Below are 19,050 nucleotides of genomic sequence, written 5' to 3'. Positions count from 1 at the left end.
CTCACAGTGGTTTTGGATTTGCCCACAGAAAAGAAAGCATGTATTTTATCCCAAATTGACTCTTAATGTCTCCTGTTCCTGATCTTTAGTATTTTTTTGTGTACCTATATAAATGTTCACATTAGAGTTCTTATTTTATAAAGAAAACTTCATGTTTGAAGTCATAAGTCAGTAACAGTAAGTTGTACTTTTTCATAGCCCCTTAGAAAAGGAAGTGTCTTCTAACCATTCATTATGTTAGTTTGCCCTTTGAATTGATTAAAAAATCAGAACTTATTTGTTTCTGCTTTTGTTCTCTGTAGTTATGCTTTGTTAAACTTTGAAGTCATCATACTATTTTTCTGAAACTACATCAGACATTTTCTTGCAAGACTAGAAGTGTTCAACCTTAACACTTTGGGTACATACCTATAATGCCAGCTACTCAGGAGGCTGAGGCAGGAGGATGACTTGAGCCAAAGTATTTCTAGCTTCCCTACCCCAAATAAAAAGAAGTGTCTTGGTTATGGAATATAAGTTGGCTATAAAAACAGTGAACTACTGATGGAACAACTTAGATGTATCTTAAGGGCAATATACTGAATGAAAAAAAAAAGCCTGAAAAAAATCAATAGTCTACATAATTTTGATTATATAAATAATAAAATTAGAGATGAAGGAGAAATAGTAGTTGCCAGAGGTCAAGGATGGTATTGGAGTGGAGTGGGATATGACTATAAAGGAGTAGCATGAGAGAGACCATTGTGTGTATCCTGATGACATTAGTGGTTGCACAAGTCTACACGTAATAAAATGACAGAACTACATATGGATTTGGTCTTTTATATTGTACTACAGTTACATAAGATATAACCATGAAGGAAACGGGGTGAAAGATACACAGGACCTCTGTATTTATAACTTCTTGTGCATCTATAATTATTCAAAATAAAAAGTTAAAATAAATATGTGTTCTTCCACTTCCAGGAATATGAAGTAGATGTACTTTCTCTTATTCCTACTACTAAATATAACTGAAACTCTGAATATTTTCAAAGTGCTTCAAATATGTGTGTGTGTGTGTATATGTATATATATGCATATTTATGCAATGTTTATATATGTATGTGTATATACATGTAAGTATGCAAAATAAAACAACCATAAGAAACTGAAAGGCAAAGAGAGGAAGGCAGACCTGTTGAGGAACTTGGGACCTAAGGAACAATACAGTGAAAGGAACAACATGGTGAATGCCTGGTGGGGGGTTTGCCTCATATATTCTAGACCTAAAAATGAAATTGGCATCCAAGGAACACTGGGCACAGATGAAAAACACCCAAAGAAAAGTCTGGTCTTGAAAGCCAAACGACTAGGAAAGATGCAGTTTAACAAGGCATTAACCACTCTACTCCAGTCACGGCCCCACCCCACTTGGGCCAGCAAAGGCTAAGTGGAAAGCTTAAATTCCACCTTCCTGAGGCTGTGTTATGATGCTCCAGCTCTGCTGGGTTGATGTCGGAGAAGGTCTCATAGGAGCTGGGATTGTTATTGCTATCCAGCAGTAACAAGGTGTTACCACCTCCCAGTTGAGGTAATGTTAGAGGATACACTCAGGACTTTTACCGTTACCCAGGTTGCACCCATCCCTGTCAGTGGAGGCCTGTGGGAATACTAATGAAGCATTCTGCGTCTAAGGAGACCAAGTGATCTGGATTTCTACCTTCATCTTTAATGGTAACAAAAGGATACTTCTTCCTGCTGGACCAGTAAGAGAAAGAGCCTACAAAATGAAAGGATTAAATAAGATACAGGTTCAAAACAATACGTAATGCCCAACCTTCAATTTAAAGTCACTTGTTATGCCAAGAGTCAGGAAAACCTCAATTTTCAAAAGCAACCAATAGATGTCAATACAAAATGACAGAGATATTAGAATTATTTAACAAAGATTTTAGAGCAATTGAGGCAGGATTGCAAGTATGAGACCAGGCTGGGCAACTTTGTTAATACCCGGATAGCAAACAACAAAAAAAGTACATGCTTCAGTGAGCAATGATAGACATACTTGAAATAAATGAAGAAATAGTATCAGCAAATCAATGGAAATTCTCAATGAAGAAGTAAGCTAGAAGAATCAAATGGAAATTTTGGAACCAGAATTAAATATTCAGTGGATAGTCTCAACAGAAGATTGAAAGGGACTGAAGAAGGAATTGGTGAATTTGAAGAATTTGAACAATAGAAACTATCCAATATGAACAACAGAAAATAGACTTTAAAATAAATGAATGAAGGTTCAAGGATCTCTAGGACAATAACAAAAGATCCTGATAATCATGTCAGAGTCTAGGAGAGGCGAAAAAGATGGCCAAAAAGGTACTAGAACAAATACTTGTTCTAGTATTTGTCTCCCAAATTGCAAGAGACAAACCTACTTAAGAACCTCAGTGAACTCTAATCTTTTTTTTTTAATATTTATTTTATTTTTTTAGTTGTAGGTGAACACAATATCTTTACTTCATTTTTATGTGGTGCTGAGGATCGAACCCAGGGCCTCACGTGTGCTAGGCAAGCACTCTACTACTGAGCCACAACTCCAGTCCAACTTTTATCTTGATGAATTCAAAAGAAATCCACTCCAAGACAAATTGTAGTCAAACTTCTGAAAACTATAGTCAAAAAAACTAGAAAGTTGGGCTGGGAATGTGGCTCAGGCGGTAGCGAGCTCGTCTGGCATGCGTGCGGCCCGGGTTCGATCCCCAGCACCACATACCAACAAAGATGTGTCCGCCGAGAACTAAGAAATAAATATTAAAATTTCTCTCTCTCTCTCTCTCTCCCCTCTCTCACTGTCTCTTTAAAAAAAAAAAAAAACTAGAAAGCAACTGGAGAGAAAAATGACAACTATTAGAGTTCCAAGGATGGCAAATGTATCATGAGAAACCAGGGAGGGCCAGGTACAGTCGCACACAGCCTATAATCCCAGTGGCTTGGGAGGCCGGGGCAGGAGGATTGCAAGTTCAAAGCCAGCCTCAGCAAAAACAAGGTGGTAAGCAACTCAGTGAGACCCTGTCTCTAAATAAAAATACAAAATAAGACTGGGGATGTGGCTCAGTGGTCAGATGTCCCTGAGTTCAATCCCTGGTACTAAAAGGAAAAAGAAAACATGTAGGCCAGAAGCAAGTAGCTAAGCAGTTTTTGAAAGAAAAGTGCAGATTCCTATATTCAGTAAAAATATGCTTCAGAAATCAAAGAGAAAGATGTTCTCCCATGAAGGAAAAGAGAATTTGCTGCCAAATTGTCTTAAAAGAATGTCCAAATAGGGGTTGGGGTTGTGGCTCAGTGATAGAGTACTTGTCTAGCATATCACTGTATATAAATAAATAAAGGTCCATGGACAACTATAAAAGAAAAAGCTGCAGTGAGTTTTTTTTTAATATTTATTTTTTAGTTGCAGTTGGACATAATACCTTTATTTCTATGTGGTGCTGAGGATTGAACCCAGGGCCTCACACGTGCTAGGCAAGTGTTCTGCTGCTGAGCTACAGCTTTACAGCCCTAGCCTAATACTTTTTTAAATATATATATTTTTAGTTGTAGTTGGACACAATACCTTTTTTTATTTGTTTTTTATGTGGTTCTGAGGATCAAATCCAACACCTCGCATGTGATAGGCGAGCGCTCTACCACTGAGCCACAACTCCAGACCCTCAACACTTACTTTTTTTTTAATATATATTTTTTAGTTGTAGGTGAACACAATACCTTTATTTTGTTTTATTTTAAAGAGAGAGAGAGGGCTGGGGATGTGGCTCAAGCGGTAGCGCGCTCGCCTGGCATGCGTGCGGCCCGGGTTCGATCCTCAGCACCACATACCAACAAAGATGTTGTGTCTGCTGAGAACTTAAAAATAAATATTAAAAAAAAATTTAATTAAAAAAAAAAGAGAATTTTTTAGTTTTTCGGCGGACACAACATCTTTGTTCATATGTGATGCTGAGGATCGAACCTGGGCCGCACGCATGCCAGGCGAGCATGCTACCGCTTAAGCCACATCCCCAGCCCCTACAATACCTTTATTTTATTTGTATGTGGTGCTGAGGATTAAACCCAGTGCCTCACACATGCTAGGCGAGCGCTCTACCACTGAGCCACAACCCCAGCATCCCAACACTTACTCCTGATTAAAAAAAAAAAAAACAACTCAGAAAAATAGAGAACTTCTTCATTTTGATAAATAGCATCCACAAAAAGCCTGATCTATTTATTGGTAAAAGATCTAGTGAATATTTTCCTCCTAATTTGGGGAACAAGGCAAGAATGTCCACTCTGAACACTTACTCAACAAAGTACTTTATGTTCTAGCCAGGGCAATGTGGCCAGAAAAGAAAATAAATGTTATGTAGATCCGAAAGAAGGAAGGGAAATTGTCCCTATTTGAAGATGACATAATAAAAAAAGTAAAAAAAGTCTCAAGGAATCTACAAAAACATAGACTATTAAGTGAATTCAGCAAGAATGCAGAATGGAAAATAAGCATATAAATATGTGTATATATACATATATGTATATAGTTTTATTATTATTATTATCTTGGTAGTAGGGATTGAACCCAGGGATACTTTACCACTCACTGAGCTACATTCCCAGCCTTCTTCATGTTTTATTTGGAGTCAGGGTTTTACTAAGTTGATGAAGCCATTCTTGAACTTGTACCTCAGCCTCCTGAGTTGCTAGGATTACAGGCTTGTGCCACTGTTCTTAGCCAAAAATAACTGTTTTTATATACTAGCAATGTGGGTACATACATAAAATATACTGTTCCATGTACTACTGCTCAAAATAAAAGTTTTATGTATAAATGTAACCAAAGCTGGTTCAAGATGCGTACATGTCAAAAGTACATAATGCTGATGAAGAAATGACAGAATATTGAAATAAGTGGATTAGAAAACTCAACATTATAAAGACATCCATTCTCCCTAAATTGCTAAACACTTTTTATTAAAATTTCTATCAAAATTCCAGCAAGATTTTTGCAAATATAGACAGGATTATTTTAAAATTTAAATGGGAAGGTAAAGGAACTAAGATAGCTAAACCAAGTGTGAAACAGAATTCCATCTTCCTCATTTCACGCTATTTACATAGCTACACTGATCAAGACTGTGGTAGTGGCAGAAGGTTATAGAGCAATGGGATTAAATAGAGATTCACGCATATATGCCCAATTTTAAAATACTACATAATATCAAGTGATTAACACATGACCTGAATCATTTATCATCTAACTTCATCTGTAGAACATCATATGGGTAAGCTGTATTGTTTTCCCCATTTTTAAGTAGCTTGCCCTAGGTCATTTGTGTAGTAAGTGGTAGGGGTGGAATTAAAACCCACAGAGTCTAGCTAGAGTGTCCATGATGTAAACCATAATGCCATACTGCTTCTCCCGTTTAACTGATTTTTTCCCCCCAAACATGCAGAGTAATTAGCCAGGTGCGTTGGTGTACACCTATAATCTTGGCAACTCAGGAAGTTTGAGGCAAGAGGATCCCAAGTTGAAAGCCAGCCTCAGCAACTTAATGAGACCTGGCAGCAAAATAAATAAAAAGGGCTGGGGATGTGGTTCAGTAATTAAGCACTCCTGGGTTCAATCTCCAGTACCAAAGTTAGGCACTCCTGAGTTCAATCCCCAGTACCCAAAACAAACAGCCTGGTATGGTGGCGAATGCCTGTAATCTCAGCGGTTGGGGAGGCTCAAACAGGAGGATCCTGAGTTCAAGCCAGCCTCAGCAAAAAGCAAGACAGTAAGCACTGAAGTTGAGATCTTTTTTTTTTAATATTTATTTATTACTTTTTTTAGGTGGACACAATATATTTTTATGTGGTGCTGAGAATCGAATACAGTGCCTCTTGCATGCTAGGCAAGCGTGCTACCATTTGAGCCACATCCCCAACCCCTACAGTGAGATTTTTTCTGTAAATAAAATACAAAATAGGGCTGAGGATGTGGCTCAGTGGTCAGGTGTCCCTGAGTTCAATCCCCAGTACCAAAAACAAAAACAAAAACACACAAAAAACATGTAGAATTATTAAACGAAGGAAAAATAAGTCTTTTAGTAAATAGTGCTGGAGTAATTGGAAATCCATTGGCAGAACAACCCCCAGAAACAAACAGAAAATTCAACATATTAAGTGTTAAATTGAATTGGAATCTGTGGATTAAATGTAAAATATAAAACTAAATGTTTTAGGAAGAAAAACTTAGAAAATTTTTTGGATTTAGGACTAGGCACAGATTTTTTTTTTCTCCTTGTCAAATAATTCTTACACTTAAAAGATGATTCATTTAAAAATATTTATTTTTTAGTTGTAGTTGGACACAATATCTTTATTAATTTATATATGGTACTGAGGATCAAACCCAGGGCCTCACACATGCTAGGTGAGCGCTCTACCACTGAGCCACAACCCCAGCCCAAAAGCATGATTCAAAGAAGTAAAAAGTACTAAATCGGATTTCATCAAAATTAAAAACTATTACTATGAAAAAGTCCTGTGAAAAGAAAGAAAAGATAAGCTATAGACTGAGAAAATGTTTGCAAATGGCACATCTCACAAAGACATATATCTAAAATATATAAAGAACTCTCACCAGGTGCCATGTACACCTATCAAAATGGCCACAATAAATATAATGGGAATGCCAAATTCTTACATGGATACTAAGAAACTGGATTATATTGCTAGTGGGAATGTGAAATGATAGTCACTGATAATAGTTTGGCAATTTTTAAATAAAACACTCAGCTACCATACAATCCAGCTATTGTACTCCAGGGCATTTATCCCAGCAAAATGAATGTGTAGGCTCACACAAATACAAATTACACACAAATTACACAATGGAAACAACCCAGACATTCTCCAACAGGTGAATGAATGGTTAAACTAGTACATTCAATAAATACCATGGAATAGCTGGGGATGTAGTTCAGTGGTAGAAAGTTTGCTTAGCATGTGTGAGGCCCTGGGTTCAGTTCCATGGAATATGACCCATATGAGGGCTGGGGTTGTGGCTTGGAGGTAGAGCACTTGCCTAGCATGTGTGAGGCCCTGGGTTCGATCCCCAGCACCACATAGAACATTACAGGTGTGTGCCACTGTGCCTGGTTTATAATTCCATTTATATAACTTTTTTTTAGGGGGGAGGGGAGCAACAGAGATTGAACCCAGGAGTGCTTAACCACTGAGACACATCCCCAGTCTTTTTATATTTTATTTTGAGACAGGGTCTTACTAGATTGCTGAGGCTGGCTTTGAATTTGTGATCTTCCTGCTTCAGCCTTTCCAACTGCTGGGATTACAGGTGTGCACCATTGCACCAGTCCATTTATATAACTTTTTGGACAGGATCTTGCTGTGTTGCCAGGCTGGTCTTGAACTCCTTGGTTTTAGTGATTCTCCTGCCTTAGCCTCCTGAGTAGCTGGGACTACAGGTGTGTGCCCTCATACCTGGCTCATACACACACACACACACACACACACACACACACACACACACACATATACATACACAGAATACACACACAGAGGAAGATTGGGATGGTTATAAAAGGGCAACCTGAAGGATCCTCAGTGATATTAATATCTTGGTTGTGATATTGTACTATAGTTTTTATGTATGTGTGTGTACTGGGGTTTAACCCTGGGATGCTTTACCACTGAGCTACCTTTCAGCTTTTTTTTTTTTAAATATTTTTTAGTTGTAGAGCGACACAATACCTTTATTTATTTGCTTATTTTTATGTGGTGCTGGGGATCAAACCCAGTGCCTCACTAATGCTAGACTAGCACTCTACCACTGAACCACAACCCCAGCCTTTTTCATTTTTTTTTTTTTTGAGACAGAGTCTCACTAAGTTGCTGAGGCTAGATTTGAATTTATGTTCCTTTTCGCTCAGCCTCTGGAATAGCTGAGATTACAGGTGTGTACCACCATACTGGACCTGTACTGTAGTTTTGTAAATGATTAGCATCAGGGGTACTGGTACAGGGATATCTTTGTATTATTTTCTTACAACTGAATGTTAATCTACGATAATCTCAAAATAACATGTTTAATTAAAAAAAAGTACGGGGCAGATGCATAGCTTAGCCATGGTACAGCACTTGCCTATTGTACATAAGGCCCTGGATACCATCCCCAGCACTGTTTCTCCTCCTCCCCCCAAATAGTATGGATTGTTTCCAGATCCCTTTTGTCTTCATATGTCTTGGATTGTTAGCATTGCAAGGAAAGATAGACACATTAATGCTATTGGTGAGAGTATCAACTCTCCTATTCTTGTGATCCCTAGAGGGTCATATTTTTTGAGGAGCATGAGTTCTGCATTCAGCAAAAATACCTCATTCACCAGACATGATAACTCATTCAATGAGGATGCTTTGAACATACGTAGGTTTTGTTTTATGTAGCAGATGTCAGATGTCCAATCTCTGCTGGGGTGATCCAGGAAAAGAAGCCTAAAATGCAAGAAATTGCCCTGAGTCCCCCACAGCTGAAAGCTGAATTGGGAAGAACCAATAATGGTTAATAATCCTAACAAGAAACTTCCATAGGCCCAATTGGTCCTGGTATGTAGTCTGGTGAGAGATGGGCAGAGGGACAAATAATGGAGTAGGAAGTCCTATTGGAGCACCCAGGCCAAGGATGATATAAGAGATATTATGCATGAAGTCTGTTGATTATTTATTTAAAAACTGTGACATATTGTTGACCATGCTTAAACTATCTCTAGAATTCAGGAAGAGATTAGAAGGGCTGAGGGATAAGGGAAGAAGGGAGATTTGTAGTTGAAGGTCCTTGACTTTTGGTTAATATAGTCCCCAAAATGAATGAACTTAAAATTAGCTGAGGGCCTATAAGGCTGTCTAATGAGTTTGTTTCTTTCAAGTTTTTTGCTTGAATATTTTAGTCCAGAGAGCCACTATCTGCTTATTTTTACCATTGGGTCTACATGTGTCCCTGGCATATGGATCACACTTTTCTCTGTATGGACAAAACAGAGTGGAAAATAGTAGTGGGTTGGAGTCGGAACATTTGAGATCTAGTCCTGAGGCTCACGTAGTAGGTGACCTTCGGGTAGCTCTTTGACCTATTTTCCTGGGATTCAGTTTCCTTGTTTGTAAATTGAAGATTAAAGTCCTTGGTGACAATTTACCGTCTCTTTTCCTCGGCCCCCATGCAGCGGGTCTCTGCAGCGCACTTCTTAGGTGTAGAATAAACATTCATCCATTGGTTAACCGGCTGCAGGCCGAGATCCGCGCAGAGGACAAGGAGATGCCTCTTCTCAGCTCCTAGGCACACAGCCTTCGCCACAGACCGCAGCGGCTGGTCGCGTCCCTCTTACCAGCCCGAGAGGCCTTTGACGCCACTTCTCACTGCCAGATTCCTGGAGTGGGGCTGGTGCTCAACGAATGAGTGAATGGGTGAGGGAAATGGACAAGAAGTGGACCCAGTCATCCCGGAGTTGCGCGTTTAGCTAACGAGTGCCCGCAGACAATAACAAACACCGCCCTTACTCACGCTTCCAGGCGACTGCCAGGTGCGAACCGCGGGCGGTTCACCAACGAAGCGGTTCAGATCCCGCCCGCAGCAAAGCAGACGTGAGGAGTGAGGGATGCGGCGGGCGCGCGCCCTCCCGGGCACCGCGCGCCCGCCCCGCCCCTCGTCGCGCGCGCGCGCTCGCATCTCACCGCGCGCCTCGGAGGCCGGGCGCTGGACGGCGGCGCGCGATCTCCGCGTCGCTCTGGGCTGGCGGCTACGGCGCCGCGCGGGTGGGTGGGATCGTGGCGGAGCTCTGGGCGCCCGGGCAGGGGCGAGAGAGCGCCATGGCGGCTGCTGTGGCTGCGGCATCCGGTGCCCGCGCCGCGGCGATGTGAGGAGGCCGCCTCTTCCCCACGACTGAGGAGGCTACAGCTGCCCGCCTGCCTTCCTCGCGGGCCGCGGCTCCGGCATGGCCGGGATCATTAAGAAGCAGATCCTGAAACACCTGTCCCGGTGAGAGCGCCAGCGGCCGTCCCGGGGCCCTTCCTGACCCCTTCCACCCTCTGGCTCCTTAACCTCCTGCTCGGGGCTCGGTGGCGCCCCCGCCTCAACTCGAGCCCTGACAACCTCCCCCCGCGCCCGCTGGCGCCGACCGTTGTCACCACTCCGTTCTTCCCTTGCCCTGGGCCCGCGGGGACCGGGCGCCGGAGTCCCCTCCCCTCCTCCCACTCCAACAGACCCCGGGACTCCTTTTCCGCCCTCTGTTGGCCTGCTGCGCCCGCCCTCAGCTCCCACACCCCCTGACGGTCCCCCGAGCCCCCAAGGAGCCCACCCTTTCCTGCCGGTCCCCTGCCTTTGGACCCGCGGGGCCTCTGCCCACCTTTTGACCCGCCGCACAGGCAACGCCACTGCCTCCCTCTCTTAGACCCTTTATCCCCCTGACCCTTCTAAGCCTTGTCACCCAGTCCTGAATAACCCAGGTGTCCCTCAGATTTCCAAGGCCGGACACTCGTTTTCTCTTTCCCAGAAGCTCTCAGCGCCTCCTCTTCTGTTTGACCCTGTTGCATCACCCCTGTAAGCCCTGCACCAGGACCGTTCCTTTGAGCTCCTTTCTCCCTCTTTTCCTTATCCTCATTACACAGACTAATTGAAGAAAGGTCATGAGAGTTGGGGATAAAGTTTCAGCAACCTTCCCTTTAAGAAGATGTGGGTTTTTGTTTTTTTCTGACAGCCTGTGAAAAGTACCTGCAAGGTTCACTTCTGCTTTGCAGCCTTTTTTTTAAAGCTCTATTATATCGCTCAATAATTTGGGTATGAAGGGTTGGCTGGCAAGAAAATTTTCAACGATAGTTGTGTTAAGATCGTAGATTGTCACACAAAAATTGGCAGCTAGCTTTTAACGTAGTTTGGCTCCACAGCAGGCATTGGTTTTCAGGAGGTAGGGGTTGTAGGGAGATACCAGTTGACATAGGATACCCAGGCTTTGTACTGAGATACAGGTCTTGTTATTGCATTTGGTAAGTGGTGTGTGGGACACTATTCCTGCCACTGCTTTACTCATTTTGTGGGTAACCCTCTGGCTTATTTGGTGTTACTTTGATCTTACACTTTAATTATCAATTGCATTTAGATACATCTTTCATTTAATCTCCACCTTACAAAACAAAAAGCAGATTGGATTCTGGAGCTGGAAAGTGCCTTTGTACCCTTTCTCAGAATTACCCAATATATTCCTTTTCAGATAGTGTTACCTTGGGTGTTTGGTGTAATGATTTGAAAGTAAGACTAAAGTAGGATTGGACAGAGAATCAGCAGATGAAAACTTTATTAATTTATGAATGGACATAGGATGTTAGGGCATATAGAGGTCATTTCTCCTCTCATAACTTTGTGTTTATGAGTGTAGGATTTTTCTTCCTTTTTTTTTTTTGGTGTATGTGTGTGTGTAGGTGTGTAGGGGGGATTGAATTCAGGGATGCTCTACCACTGAGCTACATCCCCAGCTCTTTATTATTATTTAAAATTTTTGAGACAGGGTCTTGCTAAGTTTACAAGGCTGGCCTAAACTTGAGATCCTTATTTCACAGCCTCCTTAGATGCTGGGATCACAATTGTGTGCCATTATGCCTGGCTTCTTTTTTGTTTGTTTGTTTCTTTGTGTGCGCGTGTGTGTGTGTGTGTGTTTGTGTGTGTGTGTGTGTATGTGTGTGTGTGGTGTTGGGGATTGAAACCAAGGCCTTGTGCATACAAGGCACTCACTCTACCAACCAAGCTGTATCCCTAGCTCTGTTTGTTTTGTTTTTTTGTGTTGTGGGTTGAATCTAGGGCCTTGAGCATGTTAAGCATACATTCTACCCCTGAGTTACATCCCCAGACCCCTCTTTTCTTTTTGAGACCAGGTCATGTGGTATTGTCCAGGTTTGCCTGGAACTGGGCTCAAGTGATCCTCTTAGATTTTGGGCTTTTTCTGATTTACTTTCTTCATCTCTGAAATGGGGCTAATAATAGTATCTACTTGGAAAGATTATTGCAAGGATCACATGAGTTAATATATGTAAGAATTTAGCATAAGTGCTCAGTAGAACATGAATTTTTTTGGGGGGGGGTCACAGCTTGTGTGACAATTTTTGTTTTAGTTGTCAATGGACCTTTAATTAATTAATTAATTAATATGTGGTACTGAGAATCTAATCCAGTGCCTCACAAGCACACTACTACTGAGCTACAACCCCAGCCCTTGTATGACAATTTGATACAGGCATACATAGGCCTTCTCTCTATAAAAACCCATATATATAGACAGGTAATTTTTTTAATGTATGTTTTGGGGAGGGGAAGTTAGGAACCCCTAAATCATATGCCTGAATCCCTCAAGACATCTTGAAATGGGTGAATAATCCCTGATCTGGTTCCGCTAATTTTGTGGCTGAGGAAACTAAAGCATTAAGAAGATAAGTGACTTGCCTAAGTTGCACAGGAAGCTAAGGTAGTGGGGATGGAACCCAATTTCCTAAAATTCTGGAAGTGCATGCATATTTTTTGTACTCTCTTTGAATATACAATTTTAAGGACTTTGACATGTATTTTATTTGTTTTTATGTGGTGCTGAGGATTGAACCCAATGCCTCACATGTGCTAGGCAAGTGCTCTACCACAGAGCTACACCCCAGTCCCTTAAAGAAAGTTTAATCGTATGTGCTGACACATTTGGTGCACCTTTGGAGAACATGTCTTTTTGTTTTAGATGAAATTGGAATTGTATGACAGACATTGAGAAATGGTTCTATTCTTTTGGTATTGGGCCAGGGACTGATGAGGTAGAGAGGTTATAGCTGCCGATTTATGGGCTCTAGGAAAAGGTATAAGAATATGAGTCTGGTTGGAGAGGCCAAACTCCTAGGGACTTTGAGTTTGTTTAGCTTGGAAAACTTGCCTAATTATGGGTGGCATTTGAATGTCTTTTATTTCTAACACACACTGCCTATGGCTCTGAGGCTTGCCAAACCTGATGAGGAGATAGAAGGGAAGGTTTACAGAGTTCCTGTGTTAAATAGATAGTAGGTGCTTGATAATTATTTATTGATGATGTCAGTGCCATTTGACCTGAAGGAAATGTCTTGCAGCAGAAAGGATATCCCAGTGATTCTCATTGAATTTTAGGCATTAAGTTTCACATAAGAAAGTGTTTTGTTGGAATGCGTTTTTATTTTATTTTTTGTTTTGAGGTTTGAACCCAGGGGTACTCTACCACTGAGCTCCATCCCCAGCCCCCTGTTTTCATTTTTTATTTTGAGACAAGGTCTTCCTAAGGTATCCATATTGGCCTCAAACTTGCCATCCTCCTGTCTCAGCCCCGCCGAATCTCTGAGATTACAGGCACACACCATTGGGTCTGGTGCATTCTCATTAGTGATAGAATATTTTGTTAAACAATATTTTTTGGGAAAAATATTGAAGATATTTTTCTTTTTTTAAAAAATATTTGTTTTTAGTTGTAGTTGGACACAATACCTTTATTTATTTATTTATATGTGGTGCTGAGGATCTAACCTAGGGCCTTGCACATGTTAGGCGAGCACTGTACTGCTGAGCCACAACCCCAGCTCCAAATATTAATGTCTTTTAAGGTTTTAACCTATAGTTTGGATGGCTGCTGTTCAGTGTGTATAGCTTTAATGCATAGTATTTCTTTACATAGACCAAAGAAAAATGCTTTACTTAGAAACACAAAGTAATCATTCATTTAAAAAATAGCTAAAATTGATTTTTCATCAAATTTGATTTTCTTGTTTTAGATTACCTTGGCTAATAACCTTTCATTATACAAGTAAGAAGATATATGACTGGTTGTAAAGTAAGTCAGAGAAATAAGGCTAATGGAAAGAGTGTGAGCTTTGAACTTGGACAAACCAGAATTCCATTCTAGCTCTGCCACTAATAAGCAGGCAACCTTTCTGAATCTTTTTTTTTTAATTAGCAAAAGATAAGAATAATAAGAAAGAATAACACATAGCTAACAAATTTTTTTTTTGAGGAAAAGTATTTATTACATTATCTAGCATGTAAATATGTGTTTAAGAAAAAGTAGCTATATAAGATGGCTAGACAGGTTAGGGACACTATCCCAGCATGGATGCAGAAAGCTAACTGGCTTTGGGAAACCCATCAAGAGTTTTTATTTTGTCTGTTCTCAGTACTGGGGATTGAATCTAGACTTTTGCATTGCTTGACAAGCTCTCTACCACTGAGCTACATCTCCAGCCCTTTTTAAATTTTATTTTGAGATTAGTTGTCCAGGCTGGCCTCAAACTTACAATCTTCCTGCCTCAGCCTCCTGAGTAGCTGGGATTATAGGTGTATACCACTATTCCTGGCTCAAAGTCTTAATTATTTATTCTAAATTACTGCAGAAAATGTGAGCCTGAGAGACATAGAAATGACTGAAGATGTGGTAGATATTTTCAAAAAAAGTTTTACATGAAATTCAGATCATAGGAGATTTCAGAATTCCTTTTGGAGAATATAAGAACCTGACTGTGAGCCTAGCCATCTCAGTCCCTGCCTCCACTCGTTGTTACTCATGATACTGAAGAGCTGCAAAGATGTTAAGAGAACATCGAGACCACCTGCAGTGGACAGTGACGGGCTACAGACTCACAGAGGCTGACTACTTATCCAAGGCCTCAAATTTGTTTTTTTAGTTTTAGGTGGACACAGTATCTTTATTTTATTTTTATGTGGTACTGAGGATCGAACTCAGTGCCTCCTGCATGCTAGGCGAGCACTCTGCCACTGAGTCACAATCCCAGCCGTTCCAAGGTCTCTTTATTCAGTCTCAACTTCAAGGTCATGTTCCTTTACCCTAGACTTAAGGTATTATTACCATCATTTCTCAAATAATTATGTATTTTTTAGTAACAAATCATATATGTCTCTGTTTCCCTCATTTTCTTGTGTTGCTTTAGAATAAAGCACTTTATTTACTTGGCAAATATTTAATAATAGCCATCTGTGTTAATAAGCACCTTACAAGTCTTATGATGATTTAATCCTCATAATAACCCCATGAGGTAGATATTAGGCTCATTTTATAAATGAAGAAATGAGACACAGATCCTACATTGTGTACAACTAGAGAAGTGAAAAGTTGTGCTGCAGTTGTGAACAATGAATCAAAATGCATTCTGTTGTCATATATACCTAATTAAAATAAATATATTGAAAAAAAGAAATGAGGCACAGAAAGGTTAGATAACTTGTCCAGAGTCATAATTAATAAGTGATGGAACCGAGATTCAAATGTAGGCACTCCAATTTAAGAGCTTTGCTCTTTAGGCATTCTGCTGCTACATGCTCCTCATTGTTGAGTGTTTCAAACTAAACATACCCATGTCCCAGCACTCACCTGAAGAAACAGACTACTTTCAGCACTTACTCTACCATGCCTCCTAGTCATTACCTCCATCAAAGTGTAACCACTGTCCTGTTTTTTTTAACAGAATATGTTTGTCTCTTTTGTGTTTTATATTAATGAAGTTCTATAATATGTATACTGTTTTTAAGATACATGTGCTTTTGGGTTCAATCCCCAGCATCAAAAAAAAAAAAAGTGTTTTTATGCCTTGTTACTTTAGTGCCAAATTTGTGATATTCTTCTATATTTCACATCAAGTTTTAGACTCTATTTTCATTATTATGTAGTATTCCTTTGTGTGACTATATCTCAATTTATTTATTCATTTTACTGTTGATGGACCTGGTGATAGTTCCTCAGTTTGGTGCCATTAGTATTGGGCTACTAGGTACATTCTAGTGCAGATTCTTTAGTGAACAAAGGAACACATATATATTGGAGTATACATAAGCATAGAATCTCTGGATTGTAAAGTATACATATGTTGAGCTTTACTAGATATTGCCAGTTTTCCAAAGTGATTATACCAATTTGTACTTCTATTAGAAATGTCTGCGAGTTTTAGTTGTTCTATTTCTTTGCTACTACCTGGTAGTTTTCATCTTTTTATGTTAGCCATGCTGAAAGATGAGTTTTACACACACACACCCCCCCACACACACCCCGGTAAGCCAGATGATCACTTCTTTTTGGTTGTTTTTGTTCAGTTTTTTTTTTTTTTTTTAAATGATGCTGGGAATTGAACCCAGGGCTTCGCCCAAGCTAAGCACACATTCTACCACAAAACTATATCTCCAGCCCCTGTTCAGTTTCTAAATTCTGATTTTTTTTTATAATTTTAATATTTATTTTTTAGTTATTGGCGGATACAACATCTTTGTTTTTGTATGTGGTACTTAAGATCAAACCCGGGCCACATGCAAGCGCGCTACCGCTTGAGCCACATCCCCAGCCCAAATTCTGATGTTTTGAAATTTTAATCATAGGCCAATATCAGAATCTTGAAAATATGATCTCTTTTTGAAATAATATTTAAATAAAATAATACAATGAAAATGACTAGGATTTTTTTAAACATTAGTCTATGACATTTCTTTTTTTTTTTAATATTTATTTTTTAGTTTTTGGCGGACACAAACGTCTTTGTATGTGGTGCTGAGGATTGAACCTGGGCCGCTCGCATGCCAGGCAAGCACTTTACCGCCTGAGCCACATCACCAGCCTCTATGACATTTCTTACTTAGAATGCATGTTGATGCTTAGCCCTCTGTCAAAATAACAGTATCAAGAGAATAGAGGTGCTGTTCTCCAAGCATATGGGTTTTTGTTAAAAAGTTTGGTCTTCACACTATCCTATTTAATACTCTGGATATTAAGTAGTTGTATTCTGCTCTATAATCTTAGCACCCCATTGTTACAGCATTTCATCTTTTTTGTTGCTATTTTGTTTTTCAGTACTGGGGATTGAACCCAGGGCATCACATTGAACTCAGGGGAAGATGGGGAGCTATATCCCCCATCTTTCAGACTAGATTTCATTAAGTTGCCAAGGCTGGCCTTGAACTTGAGATCCTCCTGCCTCAGCCTCCCAAGTAGATGAGACTACAGGCTTGTGCCACCTTGCATGGCTGCATTTCATCTTTATTATAGAAATGAAAATTTGAATTACATAGTTCTACTACAATCTCTAAAATTTTCTTTTTTTTCTTTTGTTTTTAGAGAGAGAGAGAGAGAGAGAGAGAGGAGAGAAAGAGAATTTCAATATTTATTTTTAGTTTTCGGCGGACACAACATCTTTGTTTGTATGTGGTGCTGAGGATCGAACCCGGGCCGCACACATGCCAGGCGAGCACGCTACCGCTTGAGCCACATCCCCAGCCCAACAATCTCTAAACTTTTCTATGGGTGATTCCCTTTTATGTAAAATGATTGTTTTGTATTAACATTTAAAGGCAATAAAATTTTAGGGGCTGGTAGTGTAGCTCAATGGTAGAGTGCTTAGCAGGTTTGAGACCTAGTTTCAATTTCTAATGCCACCAAACAAAAATAAATAAAAGCAATACATTTTCAAAGTGGTACTGTGGTAGGTATTTGACATACAGCAGCTTAATGTATGATCATGATAAGGGAAATTACCTTCCTTAAAAAACAGAAGAATGTCAACGTAGCAAAAGATTCAGGATTTGGATTTCAAAAGGAGGCTATGAATTTTGACTCTGCTGCTTCTGTGTGTTCAGAATTTTTTTTTAAATTTCTTGAAGTTTTAGTTTTCTTATCTATGAAATGGGGAGAATAATACATATATTGTTTTGAAAATTAGAAATCATGTATAAAAGTGGTTGGTTCTGAAAAGTTTTTTAATTAACAGTGGCCTTATTTTTACTTGTTAGAGCTGCTCAAGACAGATAATTTTAATTTTTGGAGATAATCCTTTTATCATCTTGAAGGTTGTGCCTAACTTATCCAAATGTCTGATTCTTTAAATGTTTACAAATTGTGTTTCTTAGCATTTTAATCTGGAGAGATGGAGATGAATGTTTTTACATTGGTGGGTAAAGAGGGAAGGAGCCAGAGGTTGTTTCCTCTTCATCATTTCTTTTCACATCAAGACATACTACAAGGAGGAAACTTAGACCCCAGCATAGGTGAAACAGCTAAATGTATACACCGGGTTGGGCCGTTAGAGGATTTACTTTGAGAGAGTCTAACCATATACCATATTTTTAGAGTGAAAAAAATATTAGAGGTGATTTAGTTATCCTTACCTAGTATAGAACCTGGTTGAATAATAACCTGTGAGTATGGCATTAATCACTGAAAAGAAAGATTCCTTTAATCATACGCCAAATCTCTACTTACTGGTGTGTGACCTCCACAGAAGCAGGGACTGTCTCTTGACTGCTTCAAAACCAGTGAGTCTGAGGATGCTTTGAGTGGGTTTTGACGTGGGTGCAAGAGAAGATATGTGGGTTGAAAGAACATGGTTGGAACTCAGAGAACCTTAGGCCTGACAAGTGGGGGCAGATGGGCAAGGGAATCAGTTCAGCCAGTATATTAAGGGGCCTCTATCTCTGTGTATTGAGCGCAAGTACTTGCTACTGGTGCCAACATATACTAAAGAGCATTTTCCATTATTTGTCAATATCTGTAATAAATGAAAGAATCAAAATGTAAAGAGTATATGTTAGCAATTTAGGTACAAAGTATGTAGTTTGTACTGATTTGTTACAAAAATGGGGACAAGATATATTAGATTGATTTATTTTATTTGCCTACATCAGTAATTTTTTTTTCTTTTTTTGTTGTACTGGGGATTAAACCCATGGAGCTATGTCTCCAGCCCTTTTTACTTTATTTTGGAGATAGGGTCTGGCTAAATTGCTGAAAGTAGTCTTTTTTTTTTTTTTTTTTTTTTTAAATATCAACCCTAGCATTTTCTGGACTTTTTTTTTTTTTTTTTTGAGAGAGAGAATTTTTTAATATTTATTTCTTAGTTTTTTGGTGGACACAACATCTTTTTTTTTTTTTTTAAAGACAGAGTGAGAGAGGGAGAGATAATTTTTTTTTTTAATATTTATTTTTTTTTTTAGTTCTCGGCGGA

At 39.6% G+C, this 19,050-nt stretch overlaps 1 protein-coding gene and 1 long non-coding RNA gene across 5 annotated transcripts in view; one reads left to right on the top strand and one right to left on the bottom strand.

Moving 5' to 3' along the window:
• Positions 1-6,329: 6,329 nt before the first annotated feature.
• LOC120889013 (uncharacterized) lies at positions 6,330-9,840 on the bottom strand. Its single transcript, XR_005732733.2, has 2 exons — positions 9,210-9,840; positions 6,330-8,511 (listed from the first exon to the last, which is right to left on the bottom strand). It is a non-coding gene; the product is annotated as an uncharacterized LOC120889013 (long non-coding RNA).
• Positions 9,759-19,050, top strand: part of Bltp3a (bridge-like lipid transfer protein family member 3A) — an 86,138-nt gene continuing 76,846 nt past the window's right edge. For 3 of the 4 annotated variants that reach the window (XR_013425239.1, XM_078020153.1, XM_078020154.1), the window contains exon 1: positions 9,759-10,048. Coding sequence is in view for 3 of the 4 variants with exons in the window: in XM_078020153.1 (XP_077876279.1) it covers positions 10,005-10,048 (44 nt within the window). In the remaining variant the exon portion in view is untranslated. The remainder of the gene's footprint in view (positions 10,049-19,050) is intronic. The other variant, XM_005318784.5, reaches the window with a different exon arrangement.

The sequence above is a fragment of the Ictidomys tridecemlineatus genome, chromosome 8, assembly GCF_052094955.1.
Source record: "Ictidomys tridecemlineatus isolate mIctTri1 chromosome 8, mIctTri1.hap1, whole genome shotgun sequence".
NCBI lineage: Eukaryota > Metazoa > Chordata > Mammalia > Rodentia > Sciuridae > Ictidomys > Ictidomys tridecemlineatus.
This window is presented reverse-complemented; position numbering and strand designations above follow the sequence as displayed.